Raw genomic sequence first — 26,271 nt, 5'->3', positions numbered from 1 at the left:
TATATAATAGAATGCTTATTAAATTTGCCGATGATACTAAATTGGGAGGCGCTGCAAATACAGTAGAAGACAGAAACAGGATCCAGGATGATCTTGACAGGCTGGAAAACTGGCTGAAACCAATAAAATGAACTTTAACAGGGATAAATGTAAAATTCTTTACTTAGGTAAGAAAAATCCCATGCATAACCAGGATAAGAGAGACTTGTCTGGGCAGTAGTATGTGCGAAAAGGATCTAGGGGTCTTAGTGGACCATATGCTGAATATGAGTCAACAGTGTGATGTGGTGGCTAAAAAGGCAAATGTAATATTGGGTTGTATTAACAAAAGTATAGTGTCCAGATCATGTGAAGTGATGGTATCACTCTGTGCTAAGACCTCACCTGGAGTATTGTGTTCAGTTTTGGACACCACATTTTAAGACGGATATAGACAAGTTTGAATGGGTCCAGAGGAGGGCAACAAAGATGGTGAGGGGTCTGGAGACCATGTCTTATGAGGGAAGGTTGAAGGACTTGGGCATGTTTAGCCTGGAGAGGAGGTGACTGAGAGATGATATGATCACTATCTTCAAGTACTTGAAGGGCTGTCATATAGAGGATGGTGCAGAATTGTTTTCTGTTGCCCCAGCAGGTAGGACCACAACCAATGGGTTGAAATTAAATCAAAAGAGTTTCTGGCTCAACATTAGGAAGAACCTCCTGACAGAGTGGTTCCTCAGTGGAACAGGCTTATTCAGGAGGTGGTGGGCTCTCCTTCCTTGGAGGTTTTTAAACAGAGGCTGAATGGCTATCTGACAGCAATATGGATCCTGTGAATTGGGTGGGGGGAGGGCTTGTGAGTTTCCTGCGTTGTGCGGGGGGTTGGACTAGATGACCCTTCCAACTCTATGATTCTAGGATGCTATGACTTTCTCTGTGACCTATTCACCACAATTCCAGGGTTGTTTTTTTTTTTAAATGTGACAACCAATTCAGATGCCATCAGCAAGCATGTAAAATAACTACAAAAAATTATGAGTTGTTTGACCTGCATTTACTTACATTGGCTATTATCTGTCATTTCTTTGTCTGTTCTCCAGTTTGGAGAAATCCTTGTGGAACTCCTCATCAAATAATGTGTTTTCAACATCCTAAACAATTTGGTGTTATCTGCAGACTTTGTTGCCCGATACAGATACATAGAGATTCCACTGCTCATCTCTCTCCCTTAGAAGTTGTATATCTATTCCAACCATGTGCTTCCTCTTTTTTTAACCAATTACATGCCTTCTTATCCAATGTTAAGTGTACTCAGAAGCCTTTTGATGGAACAAAAAGGATTAAGTTTGCTTTCATTTAACAATTTGGTTCAGCTTGGCTTCCATACTGCAACACTGTTTTCAGGAGAAAGTCATGTGACATTGTCCTCTGTTATCTTGTTTCCTTGTTTCCCTCTGCTTTCTTGCTAAGTTTCCTGAACATGGTTTGTATGATCTTTCTGGAAAAACATCAAGTCAAGGTGCATTTGCATGTTACAAGAAGGTGCACATTTCCCCAGATCTTTCCCCAGTGGCTCCATTTTACTTGACTTACAACCCTGCAGCCACTATTCCCCTTACTACTGTAGGGCTGTTTTCATGGTATGGAGGAATAGCCTACTATCGGAGGGTTGGGGAATGAATATATTATCAGTGGCAACTAGAGCTGCATTGCTATATGGAAACAACCTGGAGTTTTTTTATTGCCAAATGAAATGGCCCTTGCCTGAAAGCTTTATATCCTGAATTGACTCTGTATGGTTGGATTAGGAGAAAGCAGAGCTTTTTGTTTTTTTAATTGACTAGTAAAACTGAAGGGCAGAGGGAAAGTGAGGGGACAGGCATATGGTTTACAGTTTAATCATATAAGTCTATTTGTGAGTAGTCAGCCTTCCCTAAGGCGTTAAAATGTATTTAATGGAAACTTACAAGGTGCTTAGCTCATTAGCTAGATCATCACAAGCAGAAAAAGCACTGAATCTGATGTTCTTTGAAATTAGTATAAATTGAATTCGCTCTCTTAGCTTTTTTAAGAGCACTTTTCTTTTGGGAGAAGGAATGATTTGATGGGGAGCTGCATGCTTAGTTAATACATGTTTATGCTTCAACATGCATGCACAAATTAAAATGCATATCCAGATTATGGAAAGGGCAACTGACAGATAGTAAGTGTTGGAGCAAGATGTTGCAGAGCTGACGCTGTTGTCTACATAGTTAATGACAGAAGATTAACCATACCAAGGAACTCTTTCCTCTGCCATCCCTTGTTAATAACACCTTCTCTCATGTACTCACAACCCAATCCTATCAATTATTTACAATTTAGAACCATAATTTGCCTGTTGTTCATTAGGCCTTCACTCTACACAGGAACAAGAATGAGGTGGGAATAAGTTGCTGATAGATTTGTACATAGCTCTTCTGACTGCAGATAAAGAATCTTTGAAGTTCACATTTTGGAATTATTACTTATGTATAAATTCCCTGACAACTGAAAATGTGTACAGAAAAGGTAGAAACATTCTCCCCTGCTGTGCTGGTTTTCTATTTTCAGGGATTTCTATTGTTACAATGACTCTATTACCCTATCCTCATAATTCATGCAGAATACTGTATGAGTTCTGTCTACTGAATGCCAAGTTAGGTATACAGAATCCAGTTGGTGGATAAATATGGGGGTAAGGGTGGGGTATGCAAGCATGTGATGTCAGTTCTGGCAAAAACTGGAAGTGTTATCATGAAGTTGAGGGTGATGCTCTAGGATTTGTTCAGAATTCTATGGTTAAACCATAGAGTTTGGGGTGAATCCGGAAACATCAGCACCAACATCATGGCATCACTTCTAGTATTTTGCTGGCAGTGACATAAGCGCAAAGACAATGTACCTGTGCCCTCCCCCATTCCTTCAGAATGGAACATTCTACCATTTCATTCTTTTGCATACAATATCTTAGCCTCAAAGCTTTCACTTTCCTCTGACAAACTTTTCACCCTCTTTTTTTTAACAAGGAATTTCTTAACAACACACAAACCCCTGCTAGAAAACTGCTCTTTCTCACTTGCTTTCTCACTCACTGACTGCTCTGAATGTATTATGGCTATTATACTTATATTTTGATTTTCTGTTATAAACCCTAAGATGGTTTATATAAGAATTCTTAAGAATTATTGGATCAGGTCACTAACGAATCTCTGACCTCTTACATTCAGCAAAGGTTTGTGTATCATGTGTCCCCCATGCATGCCACACTACTGTATGGGTATGTGTGTGTGTGCTTCAGAAAGTAAGAGAGAGACTGATAGTGGGTAACTTTCAAAAATGTTTCTCTGTGCATTTGTATGAAAAATTAGCTTGACCCCTTTCTTCCAACCATCAGTTGAGGTGAAGAGTTTGAACAGTGGAACCCCAGAGCAGAAATAATTTTTTGAAAGAACAAATCAGTATCTGAGGACACTGGTAAAGGGAATAGAAGAAAAGCTGTTGGCATTTTTCCTCTGTAACAGTGAAAATCTCTGCCATTAAGGTAGTGGCCTTCTAGAAAGTAATTCCCCTATGAGATTCTTGATAATCCATTGCTTCTCTGTGTTACACAATGCCTGTAATTCGCAGTAAATAATTAGCATTGTGTCAGCTAACAGTGTTGTATTCCTCCAGTCAGGAAACTTCATCTGATGCATGAAGTCTGCTGCCAAAAGTACAGTGTAGAGCACTGCCATTTGCTGATAGGGGAAGCAGCAAGACCGTAAGAAGAACATCCAGCAGCAGGGTGCTGCCTGTAGGACAAAGGGGAGAGGGCGGGATCAGCCACAGAAAGGGCTGGCTGGCCTCTATCAGCTGGCACCACCTTGAAAGGCGGAGTAACACCACCCACTGTGGCTATTTAAGTCAGTGCTGTCTCACCTTCTTGGTTCTTCCCAGCAGCTTTTCTCACCCTCCTACCCTTAAGCTTTTGTGTTTCAGTTGTTATGGGTTAAGTTATGGGTTTTGAATCTTATTATTTTCAACACAGATTAGGATGTTTGGGTATTGGAATGGATCCTCTGGAGGTCAGCCTCAGTATCTGCCTCCCAAGGTTTGGGGACTCCCTTAAAAGTCATGGGGGTGGAGCCAATCAGCCTCTTGCTCAAATGGGAGTTGCCAGCTGATGTCCACCACCAGGTGGCAAGGATACCAAGCAGTGCCCACATGGATCCTGAGGCCTTGCCATTCTGTGTTGTCATTCCCTAGCACGGTGGCTGAGGTAGGTTGGTTATTGGGCAGCCCAATACTGGATCCAACCCCATGCTGCAACAATACTTATTTGGCTGTATCTAATAAAAATGGCATGGCTGTGTTTTTTACCAAAAATTGTGTTTGTGTTTCCTTTGCTGCATCACTCTCTCTTCCCCTTGAGCTTGCAAGGTGTGTTCTTATACCAGAGGAACGTGTCACCACTAGCTGAGCAGAGTACTAGGAGAGAACTTACAGCAATTTTGTCAAGAATTTGTTTTACTAATTTAGATCTTTAGATGCTTTTGTATGGCCTAGGAATCCTCAACCCTTGTGTAGTTCTACATGCATACACTCCAGTAGTTACAGAGGTAAAGCAGCCATATAGTGTTTCAATGCACGTTCTAGTAATGGATGTCAGTGTTTCCTTTTATATAGTGCTTAATTTCTTCAGAGAACTCGAGATTAGTCTTGACAAAATGTATAGATTTTTTTTACCTAATATCACTTTCCCAAACCCGACTTTCATCCAAATCCTCAATAAATTTTTCGCCTTTCATCCAGTACATTAAAGGACTGACTTCTCCGCTGTATCCAAAGAATGCTCGGCAGGTTAGATTAGCAGAATGGCCTGTTGAAAAGAATTAATAATGAAAATGTTATTGCAAAACTTGCAAAAATGTTTCAAGTGAAGATCAACTGCTAAGTAATAGTTCCTTGGGCAAATCAAAGAAAGCATTATTTAAAAGCTTGTCTTAAAATAAAATGTTATGGATGCAGTGTTTATTTTACATTGTTGGTCATATTCTGCAGGAGAGAAAATTATCTAGGGTAAGCTGTAGTCCAAAGATCCACTGTTTTAATAAAAGGTCCTTGAAGTAAAATGAATTATTTTTAGAGGTGTTGTTTAACTCATATAAATTTTGTAGCTTGTAATATTTGGATTTTTTTTTAAAAAAAAATACGAAATAAGACCCCAGTAATATGCAAAATATTTTTGATTTAATGTATTTTTAGACAAAATCCTAGGTGAAAAACTCAGATGGATTTTGCACTCAGCTTACCCTGCTCTCCCGTTCGTCTTCTCTGTGCGGTATCCGTCGAATTTCTCACTATCTGCACCGAAGTTACAGGAAGTGTCATGGCTTTCGTGCAGCAAACGGAAACTGGCTTTTAGAGGTTTCCATTTGCTGCACGAAAGCCGCGAAGCTTCCTGTAGCTCCGGCGCAGATAGTGAGAAATCCAATGGATGCTGCACAGAGAAGACGAACTGGAGAGCGGGGTAAGCTGAGTACAAAATCGGTCTCAGAGAGCTAAATTTACACTCATAAAATTCACTGCTATGGCTCTGCAGAACACTGGGCAAGCCCAAGGACATCCTAGAGCTTCAGGGGAAGAGAAGATGTGCTGCTAAGGCACATCTTGATTTCCTGACCATAAATCTTTTCAAAATCAAATTAAGAGGGGAGTTTTCCAATTTTTAATAAAGCTTCAATTAAAGCTTTCTTTTTTCAGATTATGACAAAGAATTCATATACAGGCCTCTTCAACACCCAAATAACCCTGAAATTAACATTAAACTTTATATAAAATATGGTTACATAAGGTTTATTCTTAACAGACTCTTTAATAACAATAACAATAACATTTTATTTATATCCCGCCCTCCCCGCCGAAGCAGGCTCAGGGCGGCTAACCACATAATCAGTCTGTACAATGAATTATAGAACAAATTTTAAAATCAACATTCAACTTAAAACATTCCAATTTAAAATTAACATTTCTGGTGCTATTCTATTAGATACAAGTATTATGATGGTGGAATCACTTAAGACGAGTCCATCAGTCATTCAGTCAGGTAAAGGCCATCCTAAAGAGGAAGGTTTTGCAGGCCCTGCAGAACTGTTCAAGGCTCCACAGGGCCCGCACTTCTTCCGGGAGCTGGTTCCATTGGTGTGGAGCTGCAATGTAAAAGGCCCATGAATGAGTATTCTTTAATTTTGCCTCCTTCGGACCAGGGATAGTCAGTTGATTCTTCCCCACTGACCTCAGTGCTCTCTGGGGTTCATATGGGGAGAGACGGTCCTTCAGGTAGGCAGGTCTTCAACCATATAGGGCTTTAAAGGTAATAACCAGCACTTTGTAGCGAACCCGCTATACAACTGGCAGCCAGTGCAGTCCGCGTAGCCCTGGCTGTATGTGCTCCCATTTTGGGAGCCCTAATAACAGCCTAGCCGCATTCTGCACTAGCTGCAGCTTCCGGCTTCAGCACAGAGGCAGCCCCATGTAGAGGGCATTACGGTAATCCAACCTTGAGGTGACCGCTGCATGGATCACTGTTGCTAGGTCCCGACGCTCTAGGAAGGGGGCCAACTGCCTTGCCCGCTTCAGATGAAAAATGCTGACTTGGCAGTGGCTGCTATCTGGGCCTCCATTGATAATGAAGGCTCCAGTAGATCTCCCAAGCTCCTGACTCGGGAGCTCAAAGACCGGGAGAGGAATTTCTTCTCTTTAAACTATTAGGTCAATGTAAGACATTCAGTTTTTTTCACAAAGTACTTTACAGGCTACACTGTATTCCCTAAGCCCTTGCAGATAATCAACTTGCAACATATGACAACTTGCAAAATTATTTATTTTTCAAATTTATATTCTTCCCTCCCCATAAGAGTGCGCAGGACAGATCACAACAGATAGGCCATTTGGCATCACAATATAAACAAATTACTAAATAATTAAAACACATCAAAACAGGGTAACTTAAAAACAGGTTGCACTGTTTATTATGTGCAAAATGTCCAAACTAGTGCTACTGGACTCTGAGGTTTGTGTAATCTGTGTTGCATCAGGACTACCTCAAAGAACAATGAAAAAGATAAACTAACATTCAGAGTTAGGTAGTTGTATCACAAAAGATGGATCCACACAAGATTCTTGGGGGCAATCCTATCTCCCCCCACTCTCTCACTGAGCCCAGTGCGGAGCCCTGGGCTGCCCAGCAGTGGAGACTGTTAGAATTATGTATCTGTTCTGTATGTCCTTTGCAATGTTCTAAAGTTCCAGTCATTATAGGGTTAACACTGTGCCTGATTCACTATTGTCTGCATGACCTAAGAAGAAGATCCTGGCTGCTGTCAATCAAGATCTAGAAGCGGGAAAACTTGTTTGTTTGGTCAATTAGTCAGGTGACTTCCTTTGTTCAAGTAGAGCATTCAAGGAGAAGGAGGAAGTATCCTCCATTAAGCATGTATTCTTCAACGCGTTAGGATGTAGTTCTTAGTGTTGTTTTACCTTTCTGTACCCTTTCCCTGTAGTAATAAATATGTTTTTGCTTTCATGTTAAATGCCTCTCAAAAACCAAAAACACGCCCCAACATGGGGTCTACGACATTGCCTTACATGTTATTTAAATTTCTTTAATAAAATTTAAATTTAAAAAAAAAATGCCTCTCAAAGATTATTTGATCCAGCGATCCATCGAACTGTTTGAGATAAATAGAATTTAAAACAGTAAATTTTCCCTATTAGAGACTACCTATGTTGTGATATTGTTGGTGTGACAAGACTGCCTTTTAAAAGATAAATGCTGTGTGAACAGGTAATGGATTGTAAAGGACTAAAAGTCTCACAGAGCTAGAGATCCTTGAAAGGCTGCTCAAGGAAATTTGATTGATTAACACGAGTTGAGCAGAGAGAGACTTCAGAACTGGATGTTGAGAATTCCTGACAGAGAAGTGTTGGGTACTGACTGACTTTGTGTTTAGCCCTGACTGAGAGCAGGTTAACACAGATGGAGGACTGGGAAGGTTGGAAAGGAGGAGAGATTGGTGAAGACTCCCATTTGTGCCAGGCAAAGGGATAGATTTTTTAGGCAGAGAAGAGATTTTCTACCCAGTTTAAAAAAGGGAGCTCAATGAGTGGAGTGATCCCTGATCTGGTGTGTTTAGAGATTGCCTTCTGAAACCCGAAAAGTCAATAAAACTCAAGAAAGTGTACTGGTGTGTTTCGTGAAGGAATTTGGGAACTGGATAATGCATCCCTGTCTTTTGGAAACCAAAAGAGACAGTTAAACTCAAGAAAGTATATTGGAGTGTTTAGAAAACATTAAAACAAAAGCCTCCCATCTTAAAGAGTCTAAAACTGTGAAAAGCTTAAGAAATTCTCAATAGCTTGAAACTTATGAACTGTAATATGTGCCTAAACTGATTTACCTCAGAGTTAGTTAGTGATTTACCTGACCTTTCTCTCTCTACATTGAATTTTTTTTTAACTTTAAAAAGCCTCTCATGTGCCATTTCAGTAGTTTAAGCTAAAGGTGTGATCTTGTCTCTTCCCTCAGGTTCCTGGGCTGAGCTAGCAGCAAAATATCATACTGTGACAGGGTAGGACAGCTTTAGAGAAGAAGAAACTATATTAAAAGGATGCTCAGTGACAAAGGGAGAGAAAAACGGGGGGGAAACCCTGCTCTGAGGGAGGGGTGGTCATAAAAAACCTACCCATTTATTGCATATATACACTTCTGAGAGTGTATTGTAAAGCAATAATGAAATGTTAGAACCTGTCACAAAAGCATAAACAGCAAACAATGAAAACTGTCAATTCCAGACAACATCAGAAATAAACAATCAACAAAGAGCCTGGGCAAATAAGAAGGTCTTAATTTGGCACTGAAAGCTACTCAAACCAGGTGCCTGGCAAGCAGCTGTGTTATGGAAGTTCCACAGGCTATACACAGCCAATTAAAAGTCCATGTCTCTTGTTATCTTCCAACTAACTGCATACAGAACAGATTTCTGTTTGTAATGTAATTGATCTGCTGGTATGAGTGAGAGCAGTCATTTCTTTAATAGTATAATCCTAAACAGTGATATAACCTTTCTAAAGTCCATTAACTTCAATGAATTTAGAGAGGAATAAATCTTTTTAGGACTGCACTGAATATATCCTTATCCCAGACCATTTAGAGTCAAGCACTGATGTGGCAATGATCAGAATATTTAATTGTGCCTAGAAGCAAACAGGCACAAAATTTTCAAGATATATTCTCAACAATCAGTAGTATTTCTATTGCATTTATACCATTTGAAACTTCTAACAATTTTTTAAAGACAGCCTCACATAGAGTGAGTCACATAGTCCATACCACTATTTGGATCTAGGACCCTGCCCCCCCCCCCCCCCCCGTCCAATAGACCTAAACCAAAATATACTGGTTTAAAAAATTGTACACCCCGCTCTCTATTATCTGTAAACTCATTTCATTGCACTAAGTTCTACAGTAAATTAAATTTTCCGGTAAAAAAAAAAAGTTCCTCTTAGGGTAAAGAAATTCATTTTACATAGTTTCAGTTATCAATGATGTTAGAGAATGAAATATCAATGAGATACAGACAGAGTAAGAGATTGGCAACTAATTACTTATTAGTTCACCCAAGTTATGCTGAACAAAGGAATTCTGAGTAATATGTACATAGATAATGCTTACTGCCCTGTATTGAAACTAAATCATGCCAAAATTGTTTTTATTTTCATTAAAAATGAAAAATCTATCATTTTGATTTAGCTATTTGCATATTATCAAAAACCAAACAAACTAACAAACAAAAACACACCCTCTTCCTTTTAGAGCACCATGTTATTGTTCTACAATGTTATTTGGTGATTTAACATTCTATTTCATTGCAATGTCTGTATTATAGTGCTTAAACATTTGTTTTAAATCACATTGGATTGTTCATGTGCACAAATCAAAACAGTACACTACACTTTTGTACACTACACTTCTGAAAATGACAACTAGAACAGGAGAACTACCACATTCAAGATGAAACAAGCAATAGGTCACATAATGGAAAGCACGTCCTCAAAAATGTTTTGAGCAGTAAAATTCCTAAAAATCTAAAAATAGTTTGAGAGCTGGAAGTGCATGTATGATGCTGAAAGATATTAAATATTTGGCTAGACTGGAAATCTAATTAGAAATAGACATCCACTCTGGTTTTTCTCCTAAAGAAAAATAGTTTCTAGTCTTTGCAAGGAAGTCACTGGATGCTGTACACTTAAGTCTCCACAGGAGTAGCTAGGTTCACTCCTAAGATATTTCAAGTGCACTTCTTTACAGGGATGTCAAAACTCATTTCTTAAGAGGGCTGAATGACATAAATGAGACCTTGTCAGGCCATGTATGTCATAAAACGTAATGCCAGGTAGTGGAAATATAAACTTTATAAAGGACACAGACAAACACAATTAAAACATGTTTAACAGATTAGCACTTCTGCAATATTTTGTTTATGTAATGGTTTCTGATAACTGACACCTCTGAATAATTGCATCAAAATATGGAGACAATGTGTGTGCTGTTGTTCAGGTGTGTGTGTGTGAGCTGTAAACCTACTTTTGATTTATTGACATTCATTACAGAACTCTCATGGTTAATGCTTTGAGCCTAAGACCCAGGGGAAAACATGAAATGGCTGGGCATTGTGAGCTTTGGTACACAAGTTGCTTCATGTCCTGGTCAGCCAATGGAGAAAACAGAGGCTTTTCTCTGTAGCTCCTGTGCGACTGACCAAGCCTGGCAAAGCAAGCTGTGATGCAGAAGGAAGCAAGTGAGAGAGAAGGAAGTAGATGACAGATTTTCGAGGGCCTGATGGAGAATGGATCCACGGGTATCTGGGGGGGGGGCTGTTTTTTGAGGTAGAGGCCCCAAATTTGCAGTGTAGCATCTGGTGCCTCTCCCCAAAATACCCTCCAAGTTTCAGAAAAGATTGGACAAGGGGGTCCAATTCTATGTGCCCCAAAAGAAGGTGCCCCTATCCTTCATTATTTCCTATGGAAGGAAGGCATTTAAAAAGTGTTCAGTCCCTTGAAATGTGATGGCCAGAACTCCCTTTGGAGTTCAATTATGCTTGTCACACCCTTGTTCCTAACTCTGCCCCCAATGTCTCCTGGCTCCACCCCCAAAGTCTCCTCGCTCCACCCCCAAAGTCCCCAGATATTTTTTGAATTGGACTTGGCAACCCTACCTAGAGAAGAAATTTCCATGAAGGAGTCCATGCCAAGCTGTGAGTGCTCAGACTATTCCATATACTGCTCCAGATTTATCTGAATAACTACCACAGAAGGTTCTTTTGCACCAGGAAAAAAGTTGGGGGAAGCAAGAGCCTTCCTTCTTCACCAATGCCTCCTATTATCAGCAAAGTTAGCTCCTATAGCTTTTAAACAATATTCTTGGAGCTGATGTGACTCTGATCAAAGCAATAAACCTGGAGACAACTCATAAACAAATTATATAGCTTAGCCTTCAGATTCCACCACACCCTAGTTCTCCATCACACCTACCTTCTTTTCCTCCTCCTCCAGGAACTCCTTAAATGGTAAAAGTACTAATTATTAACTAAAGTAGCCATACAATGGAAGTCCAAAATGCTAACCTTTGTCTCATAGGAATTGGATGATTGCTTCACTTCATCTCCCTCTCCCTCTCTCTCTCTCTCTCTCTCTCTCATTCACTCACTCACACACACACACATAGGGTGTTTTCGCACTCACCTTCAGCCGGCGCCGCGACCCTCTTGACGACGGAGGATCTGTGCTGATTTCCCACACGAAGCGCTGGAGCAACCAGAAGAGCCGCCAATTTCCGGCGCGAAGCCCGCTCAAACGTAAATCGCCAAGAAGCAGGAAAACGCTTGAGCGGGCTTCGCGCCGGAAATTGGCGGCTCTTCTGGTTGCTCCAGCGCTTCGTGTGGGAAATCAGCACAGATCCTCCGTCGTCAAGAGGGTCGCGGCGCCGGCTGAAGGTGAGTGCGAAAACACCCATAGTACCAGCACTACAGCATATGGTACCCCAGGCAGGGTCCCTGCCCAGTGCCCCCCTGCCCCCTCCTCCCTCTGCAATGCCGCAACACATCGCCATGTTCTCGATCGATAAGAGGAGTGTGCCACAACAAGGCTCAGCCCTACAGGCTTCAACGCAGCTGGCATCTGATCATTTTGAAGAGAGTGCTGGCGAAGGCTTCTCCCCATTCCTTTCCAGAACTGGAAGTGAGGGGGGAGAGACGCCTCCTCCAGCACTCTCTTCAAAATGATCAGATGCTGGCTGTGTCAAAGCCTGTAGGGCCAAGCCTCATTGTGGCACGCTGCTCTGATTGCAGGGGAGGCAGAGCGCAATGCTGCGCTGCGAAAGGGAGGGAGTGGGCGGCAGTGGCGGCAGTGGCAGCGGTGAGGGGAGAGGCAAATTTAGGCATTTGCCTTGGGCACTGGGAGGGGGGAGCCCAATTCAGTGCCTCCCTCCCAGCGCCCTAGGCAAATTCCTAGTTTGCCTAGTGTGCGAGCTGACCCTGTACACACACAGAATTTTTTTTTAAAATGTGAACTATTTTCAAAGGTTAGAGGGATGGAATCAAGTTGAGCAGGGAAGCAGGAATAGGTTTGCTGCAAGGGAAGCCTTCTTTACTTTGTGGGAGAAAATAGGCCTCAATAAGGAAGGTTGGCAAATGCAGGTCTTCATGGAAAGATAAATTTATTTTATTGTCAGTAAGCCCCTGTAAGATAAACTTTCATCAAGGGCAGAACTATTTCTACTGCCTGATGAACTAGTTTGTTAATAGCAAGTAGTAACTATGAGACTGGTTTATTTTGTGTATCTGTGAATTTTGGTTTTTTTGTGTTTTGCACATTGTAAGAAGCTTTGGGTTCATTTATGGAGAAAAGTGGATTAAAAATGTCCCAGATAAAGAAATAAATAGAAGCAGCCACTAAGGGCCTTGCCCAAAATCCCCCAGAGGAAACAATGACTGAACTGTGGCTCTGGCTAGGTTGTTATCCTTCCCTCACTCCATTCTGGGGAGGAACCCTTTTTTCCCTTGGCAAGTAGGTTGGCTGGGGGCACCTTGTTTGGAGACCCACAGAATTGGACCTCTCAGTCCAATTTGCTTGAAACTTGGTTGTTTGTTTTTTTTCATGGGCAGGCAGTATGAGTTTCCCAGAAATTTTGATGTTGTTGGGCTGAACAATCACTTGAACTGCCCCTCAAGTTCTCCATAGGAAATGGGGATGGGCATGAACCAGCTCACAAATTTAAGTTTGTGATTAATTTTTGGCAGATTTGTGATTTGTGAACTAACATTTGTGGCAGCTCAACTGACACAAAATTTCCAATTCATGGAGGTTTGGGCAGATTTGTGAATGCATGCATTTCCAGACAGACTGGCTCTGCTCCAACAAAATGTTTACCAAACTTCAAAGCAATTGTGGTAGGATTCTTCAGTCTTGTTTACACTGTTGTCAGTTTTAAACTAGAAAAAGAAGAAGGAAAGGAGCAGGAGACTGGATTTATATCCTGCCCTTCACTTGGGAGTCTCAGGGTGGTTTACAATCTCCTTTCTCTTTGCCTCCTCACGACAGACATCCTGTGAGGTATATGGGGCTGAAAGTGCAGTTTTGAGAACTGCTGTTGAGAGAACAACTTTTTCAAGAACTTGTGACTGACTCAAGGTCATTCAGCAGGGGCATTTGGAGGAGTGGGGAAACAAACCCGGTTCTCCCAGATTAGAGTTTGCACACTTAACTACTACACCAAACTAGTCATATCAGTTTCAAGTGGGTTTTCCCTCCCCTTTGCTGGTATTCCTTCATGTTCATTTCCCATTTTCTAGTACAGGACTTGCAAAATCCACCCCCCCCCCCCAGTTTGGATTTGTGACTAGGACTGGCTAGCCCACTAGGCAAACTAGTCCCCCTAGGCAAATGCCAACTTTGCCTGCTCCCCAGCAGTGGGAAGGACTACAAAGCCTGAAAGGGCTGCCATGGTGCTGACTTCTCCCCACTTCCTGGATGGGAAGGAAGTGGGGAGGAGTCAGCGGCAGTGCACCCTTTCAGGCTTCGTAGTCCTTCCCACTGCTGTTGGCCTGCTCTGGCAGGGAGAGTGAGTGCCCTGTGTAGTTTGCCCACCAATCATCTGATCGACAGATGGGCCGCCTTTAGAAGATAGCCCAGAGCATGGTTCGACCACCATTCTGGGCATTGAAATAGACCTGGAGGGGGAAGGGAGGGAGAAGGTGGCACGGGGGTGTGGTGCCATGGGGGGAAGCATGGGGGGCACTGTGTAGGGGGGTGGCAGGCTACAAGTCTGCCTAGGGCACCATGTGCCCTTGGGCTGATGCTGTTTGTGACTCTATGCTTTGGGATCTGTCCTTTTAAACTTACAATGTCAGTGACACTGGGTTCTGCTCAGCACTCTGTGACTACACTGGTACTGCTGGGCAGTCTGTACATTGTACTGGCTCTGCTGGGCTGGCAACCCCCCTCACTTGAAGTGTGATTTTATGCTAGATATCAGTGCTGTTGTGCTGGCATTGCCACAATAGTGCTGGGTTCTGCTGGACACTAATAGATTGTGCTGGGCTTGCAACCCCCTTGCTTGGAATGTGACTCTATGCTAGATATTGGTCCTGTTGTGCTGGCATTGTCACAATGGCCATGGGTTTTCCTAGGCGCTAGTACATTGCACTTGTTCTGCTGAGCTTGCAAAAATGCCTTCCCTTCAGTTTCTACATCAGAAATTATCTGGCTAGTCCCACTGAATTTGCACTTCTACAATGGCACTGGTTTGGCAAAGATTCTCTGGGACTTTGATTCTGTTTGGCCAAGCTTCTGTTCCCTTGCTTCCCCCCCCCCCTGTTTTTTTTCCCTCCATTGAAAACAACAAAGGATTGGGGCACTTTTTTGGAGTGAGGATAACTTGAACTCCATAAATCCAATCCTCATCAAACAGCTGCCAGGTAGAAGAGAGTCAGTTGGAGAACCCCTGTGAATTTGGTGCCTCTAGCATGCTGGGTATGTGTCTGTTTCTACTGCATCACAAACTGAACAATTCATTTCACTCTTAAATATTTGTGGTTGTTCATGGCTCATGAACCAAGCATGCCACGAACCATGAACCAAAATGCATATTCTGAGTTTGTGTCCATCCCTAATAGGGAATAATGGCCCTGTCCTACTTCCTTTCCCCTCACTTTGTGAAAGGAAACAAACAGAACACAACAAGGCAGTGTGGCAAATGCAGAATTTTCAGTGGAAAGGTAAATGTTTTTTTTGTCAGTCAGTCACTGTAAGAGTAGGGAAATAAAAATTAATGCAGACAAGGTTATTTTTAAAAAACGCTGGTGGCTGGCCAGCACTCTTTTGCTGGGTCCACCATACTCTCTTCCGAACCCCGAGGAATCTATAGCAAGAAGTGTTCCTGCACCAAGAGGCACCTACTTTAGAGGGCTTGTAAAACTGAACCCTTTTGTTCAACCTGCTTGAGATTTAGATGGTTTTAGATTAGAGAGAAGGCTATATTCTGTGCAAGTTGGTGCCATTAGCTTTATAAGCAGCTGTCCCAGACTCTTGAATAGAAACCCCTGCTTTCTGTTCCCCATGAAAATCTCAAAAACATTTAACATAATGTTCCAGAACTGGGGAGGGGAGGGGTAAATTTGAATTCATAATTAGTAATGTCTGACCAGAAATTAAGGCCATCAGAGTAAAATTCCCCTCCCCAGATCCTGCATATGAAATCACTACTAAATTTTACTTAGCAGTGTTACCTAGATTAAGCTCACCTTGATAATTAACATGGATCAGAAGGCTGTCCTGTGCCACCAGTCTTTCTGAATTTCTCTGGACTTCTTTCAGCACATGAGATCTAATGAGACTACAATCTTTTGGCTCAAACCACTGAGATGATTTCACTCTATATGGTCTCGTCAGCTGCTTATAGGCACTAATATGTGTGGATTTTTTTGGAGGGGAGGATAAAAACTACTGAATGAGCAGAGAAAGGGAGAGGAAATGTCAAAAAGGCAAGGCTTAAAAAAAGGACTGCCTTCTCATTAAATTCTTAGAAACTTTCCCTTCTGAATGAAATATTTAAGCATATTTTTAAACACAGAATCCAAAGTTTCTGTTCAACATAAAATATTTACACATGGGAAATAAATTAAAGAAAGAAGCACCATCTCCCAGCAGTACTGTACCGATTACTGCTGAGCAAGGGCCATTAATATGCCAGGTGTTTGTCTATAAATTAATTCAAAGGTTGTGGTTGCCTTATAATCTATACTTTCCAGCCTGACTGAGCTTCATAACAAACTGTCTGGAAAGTTAGTAATATCATTTAGAAGATCCTGGAAAGGATCTTTCTGATTGGCTTATATTGTTACAGTGACCTTTTTAGTTACTTTTAGTAACAAAAGAAATAGGGGATTTTAGTCTTTCCTTGATTCAGGAAAGTTTCTTCCTTGGTTCTCACATCTTGAGCATGTATTTACTCACTGCAGTTCTACTTATTAATAATAATTGCTTCTGATGAAGGCATCGACTTGAAATTCACACAGGCTGGTGACCACATAATTGTGTGTGTGTATGGAATGGGCACAAACGAAACCAAAAAGCAAAATTTGAACCATGAAGGGAAAATACATGATGCATTTTGTGTTCTTTGTGATTCCCAAACAGAAGTTCATGACATATCTGCCCTTTCCAACTTCCACAAACTTTCAGAGCAGGTTCGTGATGAATGTGGGTCATGTATGCACAGAATGACAAGATTTAAAAGGATTCTGAGACCCTGTAAACCCCTGCTTTCTGTTCCCCATGACAACCTCAAAAACAGTTGAGTGGCAGGGAGATGCTCCCTGCTGATCAGGTGTTTCATGCTGTCTTCTACAGTCCCTTTAAAGTTTAAAGAGGCAGCAGAAGTCAGTCCAAAATAGCTGATGGGTAGAAGGTGCTCCCTGCTCATTAGCTCTTTGACAGTGCATTCTTCAATCCTTTTAAACTTTAAAGGGGCTGCAAAAGACAGCCTGAAATAGCTGATGGGGAAGTAGATGCTGCCCACCCATCACCTGTTCTTAACTGTCAGCTGCAGCCCTTTAAAGTTTAAAGGGGCTGAAGAAGACAGTCAAAAACAGCTGATAGGTGGGGAGGCTCTCCCTGTCCATCAGCTGTTAGATGCTGCCTTCTGTAGTCCCTTTTTCTTTACATGTAGAACAGTCTTCAAGCAGGATTTCCCCCAGAGAAAATATTTATATTCAACCTTGCCCTCTGTCATGATCCTGGCCTAGCGAGGCCTGCAGGTCCCAGGGAAGCCTGATTTGGAGATACTGGGAAAAGCCTACATCTCCCAGATTCCCTCTGTCCCTCTGATTGGGTAGCAAGGGCTTTGGAGGGAAACAAGCCCAGAGAGGGGTGTGGCCTGGGAAGAGAATATAAAGGCTAAGCCCAGGAAGTGGGTGTTTTTTTTTCCTAGGAGGCAGAGCTGAGGAAGAGCTGCTGTCAGGGAGAGACCCTCACCCTGTGAGGTAGGGTGAGTAGGCCCAGGTCTGACTGACAGTTTAGGGACAGTAAGTTTAGATGCATTAGGGCATTTGGCTATTTTTCCCTTCACCCCTTTTACTGTTTTATGCACCTTGTTTGTTATATTGCATTGACCTTTTAATAAATCTTTTTTCCCCTGTTGTTAACTCTGCCTGGTCCTCATTCCCATTATTTGGCCTTCTCAAGGGAGACCCTTAACCCAGAGTGGTGGCAGCAATTGGTAAGACCCCTCCTGAGTCGTGACACCCTCTAAAGTTGAATTGAGATTCTCTATTCTTCCTTTTACCCATTTTCATCCAAATGACTCGCCTCAGTTTCCAAGGTTATCAGTAAATAATTACATTGTGTTGATTTTTTTTCTTAAAATTTACATAATTCCCTCTCAGATTATAGCAACCATTGTAGCTCAGGCTGAGAATGGTGTACTGCAGTAGAACCCCAGAACATTCCTATCTCAGTGTAACCTGACAAACATACATGCAAAGACTACAGGAATCATATGCATATTAGCATGTCTGATGCAAAGCCATCTCCCGGGTGTGCTAGTACAGACACAGCCTTTTTTGTGCATTTGGAAATATTTCCCTCAGCTCAACCTGCCTGAGAATTTAAACTATTATTCAAATTATTATCCATCATCCATTCAAATTATCATCCATCATCCAAGGTGCAAAATAGTTCACATGTTTTTTTTCTTCCAGACACAGAGGTAAGAAAAGATGAAAGCAGATAATTGACAAAAGGAGGAGTCTATTCTGCAACGTGAACATATACTTGGAAACCACAGCCATGTTGCAGCTGCCAGATGACTATGGCATTCAAATAGGTGGCTGCAACAAAAGGAACATTTGATAAACACATGAAAGGGTATGTGGATATATATATTTTTCTTTAAAGAACTCAGTATGAAAAATGCATTGTCACATATTTGTAAGGGTTTTTTTTGCCCTTTATTCAAGTTGGTTTGCTGCATCAAATTTTTACTCTAGGTGCCAGAGAATAATGATCTAAGAACAGCTGGTTACTGGGAACCTGCCCTTATGCTGTATGCTGGGTCAGATAACCTTTTAGTTTCTCCCTGCCATGCAGAGCTAGAAACTCTAGCAGATCTGATCCTTTATACTTTAGTCATCTTATGAAATAACCTCATCTTTGCCAATGGTAGGTAATTCAGAGACAACCTTAAGGAATTATTCCTTTCATAAATGCATTTTTGAGTTAAGCTTTGAAAATCTGGTCTAAATGGTGCAATTTGGACAATGTCAGAGTATACTACGGCTCTTGTGCACAATCTCATTTTTCATTTCTTGTAGATGCAATGTTATTACAATTTTGCATATCCTTTCTTAAAAAGAGCGTAACTTACATTTGCTAACAAAGGTGTTCAATTTTTCTGTCTCTTCTCTTCCCCTCTATCTTATTTGCTGAATCAGGCCTTTGGCTGAGGTGGTAGGCAGGGCCTCTTTTGTAGAAAAGCAGGAACTCATTTGCATATTAAGTCACACCCCCTGTGCCAAGCCAGCAGGAACTGCGTTCCTGTGCGTTCCTGCTTTTTAAAAAAGCCCTGGCGTCAGGCATCCAATAAAAACCCAGCCTCCTCTGCTGAAACTCACCACCTCTACATGGCCCAGATCAAGGAGATCATAGAGACCCAGTGGGACCAGCTTGGAAACTGCATGTAAATAAATAGTGCAACCTGATTTAAATCATGTTGTTTTAAACACTTTTAAATCATTTTAATGTCCATTATCTGATGTTTTAGAGCCTATTCTTTGAACTGCCCTGGGCCCACTTGTGGGGATGGTGGAATATAAATTGAAATAAATAAATAAATTGAAATAAATAAACCACAGCATAAAATCTCAAGATACTACTTTGATCTACAGCAGCTGCTTCCTAATCTTACTTACTAATATCTTAAAACCAGATCAGCCATTACCTAAATGAGCCTGCTGTTTACAGACAAATATAGATTTCTGAAATACAGAAAAGAGAGATATTAAAAAATTCTATTTCTCTGATGATATCAGTGTTTACTTGAGTACATACGTAATAATGAATATTAACTCTAAAGACTGTTCTGCAGATAAATAAGCTATTTTGAGTTCATCTATTTTCTGTGCAGATCAGAACAAACAGAACAAAATAACTTTTACAAGGGTCCTCTGGTAAAAGATGTACTTTCAATTCTTAACTAACTGAATTCTGGCAGAAGCACTTTGAAATTAATCAAAACGTCTCTGCTGTCTAAAATGGGAGCCATCCTTGTTATGTGTCCTGGTTTCAAAGCAAACAGAATGCAAGAAGGACCTTGCAGCAGTAGAACGTATTCTCTAGAAGACAGCCAATAACATCAGCAATGACAACATTTGGTCTCAACTCTAATTAGGAAGTGCTAGGCATTTTCTAGCCATTGCCACATCTCTTTTCCTCCACTAGAGGACACTGTCTGTCTTTCTAAGGCCGGAGCATTCCTTTTTAACCAAAGAAACTGCCCTGTTCATAAATGTTAATTAAAAACATCAGCAATCAAATAACATGCTCCTTGCAATTAGCAAATAGTGTGGACAGCTTAAATTACATTTGTGCCAGGCAGTCATACATGTTAGCATATGCTGCCATAAAATCCATGTTAGTCTCTGATTTGAGAAGAGTCATCATTGAAGGGTCCTGTTTCTGTGAGAAGTGATGTTAATTAGGAAAAGATCAAGTCTCATACCAGTTTAAATAAACTCTCCATAGGGACCTTACAATATTTGGCAATCTTAGTTGTTATTTCAGATGAACTAAAAAAAAACCCAAAAGAATGTATGATTTGGTAATAAAAGCCAATGTATTACAATACACACAGATGCCGCAGAGGCCCAAAGAATCTGGATGTTCATTTTAATAGCTATCTAGATTATATCAAGGCATCCTGTCAAGGCTGACAGAACTAAAAACCTTTCACTCCTACACATTTGCTCACTTTCTTCACCCTCTTCCCCCCCCCCCTTTCTCTGGTACTGAACAGGAGAAAAAGATTTAAGAAAAAAACTGTCAGTCTGCCAAAATGAGGGCTTCCTGAATGTTTTAAGCTTTTAGTTCAGCTGAGGCAGAAACACACATTACCTTGGCAAGAGACTGTTGCTATTTAGAACTGGCTATTGAGGGAATTTTAGCCTTCGTCTGCTGCTGATTATCCTCAGCTACCTCCCCCAGGCAATTTCCTTCAATACCTGGCCTTATTTCCAGTCTTGGAGTTGGCAGGAGTGAAAACAAGAAAGGGGAATAACTATGGATAAGCACCCTTCTCATCCTATTGAATCTTCTCTGGAGATACCAGCAGCATAAAGCAAATACAGGGATGGAAACTGCATGTTTGCCCCCCATAATGTCCTGTTCCATCTTAAGCTACAGAAAGCACCTGTTTTGTATATATGGCCCCATATGTCTTCCCAGTAGAAATCCGAACATATAAAAACAATTAATATTTCTGAATTCAAGCCATATTTTACCAGTGGTCACTGATTATGTTAATTATAGTTATAAAGAGGTTCAGCATCTATTACAAACTTCACATATCTAACCACTTTGTTTCTCCCACATATCCTTTTTAAAGAAAACCTCACTTCACACAATGTTACCTTATATGAAACCCCATTCACCAACTATTCCCAATCCATCAAGTCATACATAGTTAGAATTTAGACTTAGTTTTGTACTACATCCTTCACTACTTGAAGGAATCTTGGAGTAGCTGACAATCTCCTTCCCTTCCTCTCCACACAACAGACATCCTGTGAGGCAGGTGGGACTGAGAGTTCTGAGAGACATCTGATTAACCCAAGGTCACCAAGTTGGCTTTATGTGAAGGAGTGGGAAATTAAACTGGTTCTCCTGATAAGAGTCTGCTGCTCTTAACCACTGCATCAAACCGCCTCTCAGTTTGCACCATTATACAAAACCTCAGGTAAGTATATTCTCTGCCTGAATGCTATTTTATTTTTTACAGGAGATTTAATTTTATTTTCAGATTTTTCTGCAAACCTGGAGAGTGTCCCAAGTTTGGTGAGAAATTTCTTTAGCCTCTGTGTGGACCCAATCCATAGATTCAGCTATCTGCAGATGGGGGCCACAGATGGTTAATAGTATATAGCAGGGGTGGCCAATGGTAGCTCTCCAGATGTTTTTGCCTACAACTCCCATCAGCCCCAGCCAGCATGGCCTATGGCTGGGGCTGATGGGAGTTGTAGGCAAAAAACATCTGGAGAGCTACTGTTGGCCACCCCTGGTATATAGATAGGACCAGTTTTGAGAAGAGAGGGATAGAAATGTAATGCAATAAAATAAAAATTGTATGTGATAATATTGTGGATACCAGCGAGTCACTCTGACCATCACTCAGGGTTTCCCAAACATTCTATTTCAGGGCTAGCAACTCGTATCTAGTCCTATGAGGAAAGACTGCAAGAGCTGGGTATATTTAGCTTGGAAGGAGATGATTGAAAGGTTATTTAATTATGTCTTGTGATCATGATTATTGGTTTTCTTCCTTGCTGTTAATCTATTTTGATTTTAAATCATTTGTAATTTGTTTTGTATTTACTGTCTGTGTATCTCCTCCATAGTTACATATACCATAATGATGTATATATTCATTCACAGAAGTAGGGTTGCCAAATCCTCAGTCATGTGCGCACCACGCAATGAAATGATGTCACCTGAAGTGACATCAAAATGGTGGCACCCATGCAAGGTCGCTCTAGGCGTTTCTGGGAAAACTCTATGGTTTTTCTAGATCCTCTAGTCATTTGGGAGTTAAAACTCTATGGTATAATAGGAACCATAGAGTTTTACCTCTCAAATGGCTACAGCATCTGGGAAAATCATAGCGTTTCCCAGAAACACCTAGAGCGGTCCCGCATGGGCGCCACCATTTTGATGACGTCACTTCTGGATGATGTCATCGCGACAGCAACATGGGGGGAGGTTCCCCCCACCAGCTCAATGTGGGCCGACGGGTTGAGAACCTCCCGGGCAGGAGATTCCCCACCCGGACCGGGGGGAAGGAGGGGTTGGCAGCCCTACATAGAAGTGTAATTCATAAATAGGTTATCAAGAGCTTTTCAGATTTTAGAATGGTCACCAGAATTTGGAACTGATAGAAACAGACTATGCGCTCCATATCTAGAATGTAAAAATTGAAGTAGCAATTCTGATGCTGATATATAAAGCACACAATAGAAACCTGAGAGTTAATAATAACCTTAAAGAAGAATTAGAAGAAAGAAAACTGAATTAATGCACATTATTGACAGCTAATTTGACAAGAGTTTTTCTCCTTCGCAGCTATATGAATGATGCTACACAGAGAAGAATCTGAAAAGTTTATATCATTACAATATAAAATGCTGTTAACTAGATTTTCACTTATGATTTACAAGGTTTTTGATAAAAATAATTATGGAATAGAAAGCTGCACTACATGTTTATAAAAAGTTGGTAAATTAGTTCACTTAATTGTGCGTTACAAATAATTTATTTAATATTTATGTTATTAATTATCAGTTGCAAGAAAAATATCTCATTTAAGAACAGGCTGTTATAATAGAGCTACCTACACAGAGCATTGCTGAATGAGCCTTCTGAAATAAAATTGGGAAATTCAGTCACTAAGAGAGCAGTCCAAGGCATTTCTACTTAATAGCCTTCTCAAATTGATTCAGTGGAGCTTGCTGTCAGGAAATTCCTGATGGATGGGTTGCTAACTCTTGAGTTGTGAAATTCCTGGAGATTTGGGGACTAGAAACTGGGGAAGGTAAGGTTTTTTTGTGGGGGGGGGGGGCTTAGCAGGCTATAAGGCCATAGAGTACACCCTCCATGGTATCAATTTTCTCTAGGGGCAGTGATCTCTGTAATCTGGAGATCAGTTGTAATTCCAGGAGGTCTTCAGGCTCATCTGGAAATTCACAAGAAAATTGGAACTCTCAGTGTACTAACAAAAAGCAAAAGAAAATAAGAACATGAAGAATAAAGATTGTCTCGAAAGAATTGATAAAACTATATTACAATTAAACTGTGTGTTCACTGTACCCTTAACAAATATAACAATTCATTCACAATGTATCCACAATTTATAAGCCAGCAATAGTAGCTAGTGAAAGCCCTGCATGCTCACAGGCACTTAACAATGTTTCAGCCAACAATTTAAAGAGATAGGTATTTAAAAGCTTCTAAGTAATATATACACAGATAATGTAGTGGTCAACAATACACAGAATGAACCTCCAGTTAAATGTTCTACCAAAAAACCATCAATGTCTAATAATAATAATAACATTTTATTTATATCTCGCCCTCCCCGCCAAAGCAGGCTCAGGGCGGCTAACAACATCTCAATCCATATAAAAAATTATAAAACGAATTTTAAAAACACATTCACCTAAAAACATTCCAATTTTAAAATTAACATTTCTGGTGCTATTCTGTTAGATGTAAAATTATGGCAGAGTCACTTGGGTGAATCCAATAGTTGTTTGGTTAGGTAAAGGCCATCCTAAAAGGGATGGTCTTGCAGGCCCTGTGGAACTGTTCAAGGCTCCGCAGGGCCCGCACTTCTTCCAGGAGCTGGTTCCATAGGTGTGGAGCTGCAATGGAGAAGGCCCGTGTGCAAGTGTTCTTTAATTTTGCCTCCTTCGGCCCGGGGATAGTCAGTTGGTTCTTCCCCACTGACCTCAGTGCTCTCTGGGGTTCATATGAAGAGAGACGGTCCTTCAGGTAGGCAGGTCCTCGACCATATAGGGCTTTAAAGGTGATAACCAGCACTTTGTAACGAACCCGGGATACAACTGGCAGCCAGTGCAGCCCACGCAGCCCCGGCTGTATGTGCTCCCACTTCGGGAGCCCTAATAGCAGCCTAGCCGCTGCATTCTGCACCAGCTGCAGCTTCTGGGTTCAGCATAGAGGCAGCCCCATGTAGAGGGCATTACAGTAATCTAATCTTGAGGTGACCGTTGCATGGATCACTGTTGCTAGGTCCCGACGCTCCAGGAAGGGGGCCAACTGCCTTGCCCGCTTCAGATGAAAAAATGCCGACTTGGCAGTGGCTGCTATCTAGGCCTCCATTGATAATGAAGGCTCCAGTAGAACTCCCAAGCTCCTGACTTGGTGCGCCGCTTTCAGCGGCACACCATCAAAAACTGGGAGAGGAATTTCTCCTCCCAGAGCACCGCGACCCACGAAAAGGACCTCTGTCTTTGTCAGGTTCAACTTCAACCCACTCAGCCTAAGCCAACCTGCCACAGCCTGCAATGCCAGATCCAGATTCCCTGGGACACAGTCAAGCCGGCCATCCATTAGCAGATAGAGCTGAGTGTCATCTGCATATTGATGGCACCCAAGCCCATACCTCCGGGCAATCTGGGCAAGGGGGGCACATATAGATGTTAAATAACATCAGGGATAGAACTGCTCCCTGTGGCACCCCACAATCTAGTGTGCACTGCTGAGACAGCTCACCCCCAACTGCCACCCTTTGTCCCTTGAGGAAAAAGGAAAGCCATTGTAGGGCCGACCCCCTAACCCCTATGTCAGCGAGGCGGCCAGGAGGGGCTGATGGTCGACTGTATCAAATGCGGCCAACAGATCTAGCAACATCAGCACTGCCACGCCACCTCGATCCAGATGCCGCTGGAGGTCATGTACCAAGGCAACCAGCACTGTCTCCGTCCCATGACCTGGGCGAAAGCCGGACTGGCAGGGGTCAAGGATGGAAGCGTCATCCAGGAAACCCTGCAACTGCAACGCCACTGCCCTCTCTATAATTTTACCTAAAAATGGTAAATTAGAGACCGGTCGGTAATTTGCCAATTCGGCCGGATCTGCTGTACTCTTTTTCAGGAGGGGATGGACCATAGCCTCTTTCAAGGATGTTGGGAAATGCCCCTTCGAGAGGGATCTATTTATGATGTCCCTTAAAGGACATCTAAGCTCCCTCTGGCACGATTTAATCAGCCAGGAGGGGCAAGGGTCCAAATCACAAGGTGTTGGGCGTGCAGTCGAGAGAATCGACATGAATAAGCAACTCAAAGAGTCAGAAAAATTCTTTTGAAACTCCCAGCAGCAACCCTCAATGTTTCCCAAAGTGAATTTGTGATATGATGTTGTCAAAGTTCTTTGAAGACTGTGCAGATGTGATTTCTTATTACAAGTTGATAAGGTTCATAAAGCCAATATTATTTGTTATTTATATAAAATTAAAATAAAGTGTTTAAAAACTTTATTTATTGTGAAAAGCGTGGCCAACAGGCAACAATTATGGCAGCAGTAGTGTGTGAAAAGGCAACTTGATATCTTGATCAAGCCTGGTTTACGAATAACAATAAAAGAAACGGGTAGACTGTAGGTAAGACACAGGCTATAGTCAAGAAATAGTACTGTTCTGTAATGCTCTTCTCAGCAATTTCATTTTAAAATAAAATAGCAAGGAGCCATTATTTTTTAAAAATAAAAAATCCACATGCTTTCTTCTTTTTCCTCAGGGTAGTCTCTGGCTAATTTATTCACTCCAGGCACAATTTCCACATATTCAGTGGATATCATTAAAATGTCAACATTTACTAACAACTTCAACCTAGACACTGAAGTGACTTACTTTTCCTTCCAGTAAAAATAAGCATGTCAAAACTCATT

The 26,271-nt window shown here is 41.5% G+C and overlaps 1 protein-coding gene across 1 annotated transcript in view; it reads right to left on the bottom strand.

Moving 5' to 3' along the window:
* The window catches only part of IL1RAPL1 (interleukin 1 receptor accessory protein like 1), a 1,501,437-nt gene that overhangs the window by 93,205 nt on the left and 1,381,961 nt on the right, over positions 1-26,271 (bottom strand). The window contains exon 8 of the mRNA XM_060234094.1: positions 4,729-4,861. Within this exon, the coding sequence (XP_060090077.1) occupies positions 4,729-4,861 (133 nt within the window). The remainder of the gene's footprint in view (positions 1-4,728; positions 4,862-26,271) is intronic.

This window comes from Heteronotia binoei, chromosome 3 (genome assembly GCF_032191835.1).
Source record: "Heteronotia binoei isolate CCM8104 ecotype False Entrance Well chromosome 3, APGP_CSIRO_Hbin_v1, whole genome shotgun sequence".
Classification (NCBI taxonomy): domain Eukaryota; kingdom Metazoa; phylum Chordata; class Lepidosauria; order Squamata; family Gekkonidae; genus Heteronotia; species Heteronotia binoei.
This window is presented reverse-complemented; position numbering and strand designations above follow the sequence as displayed.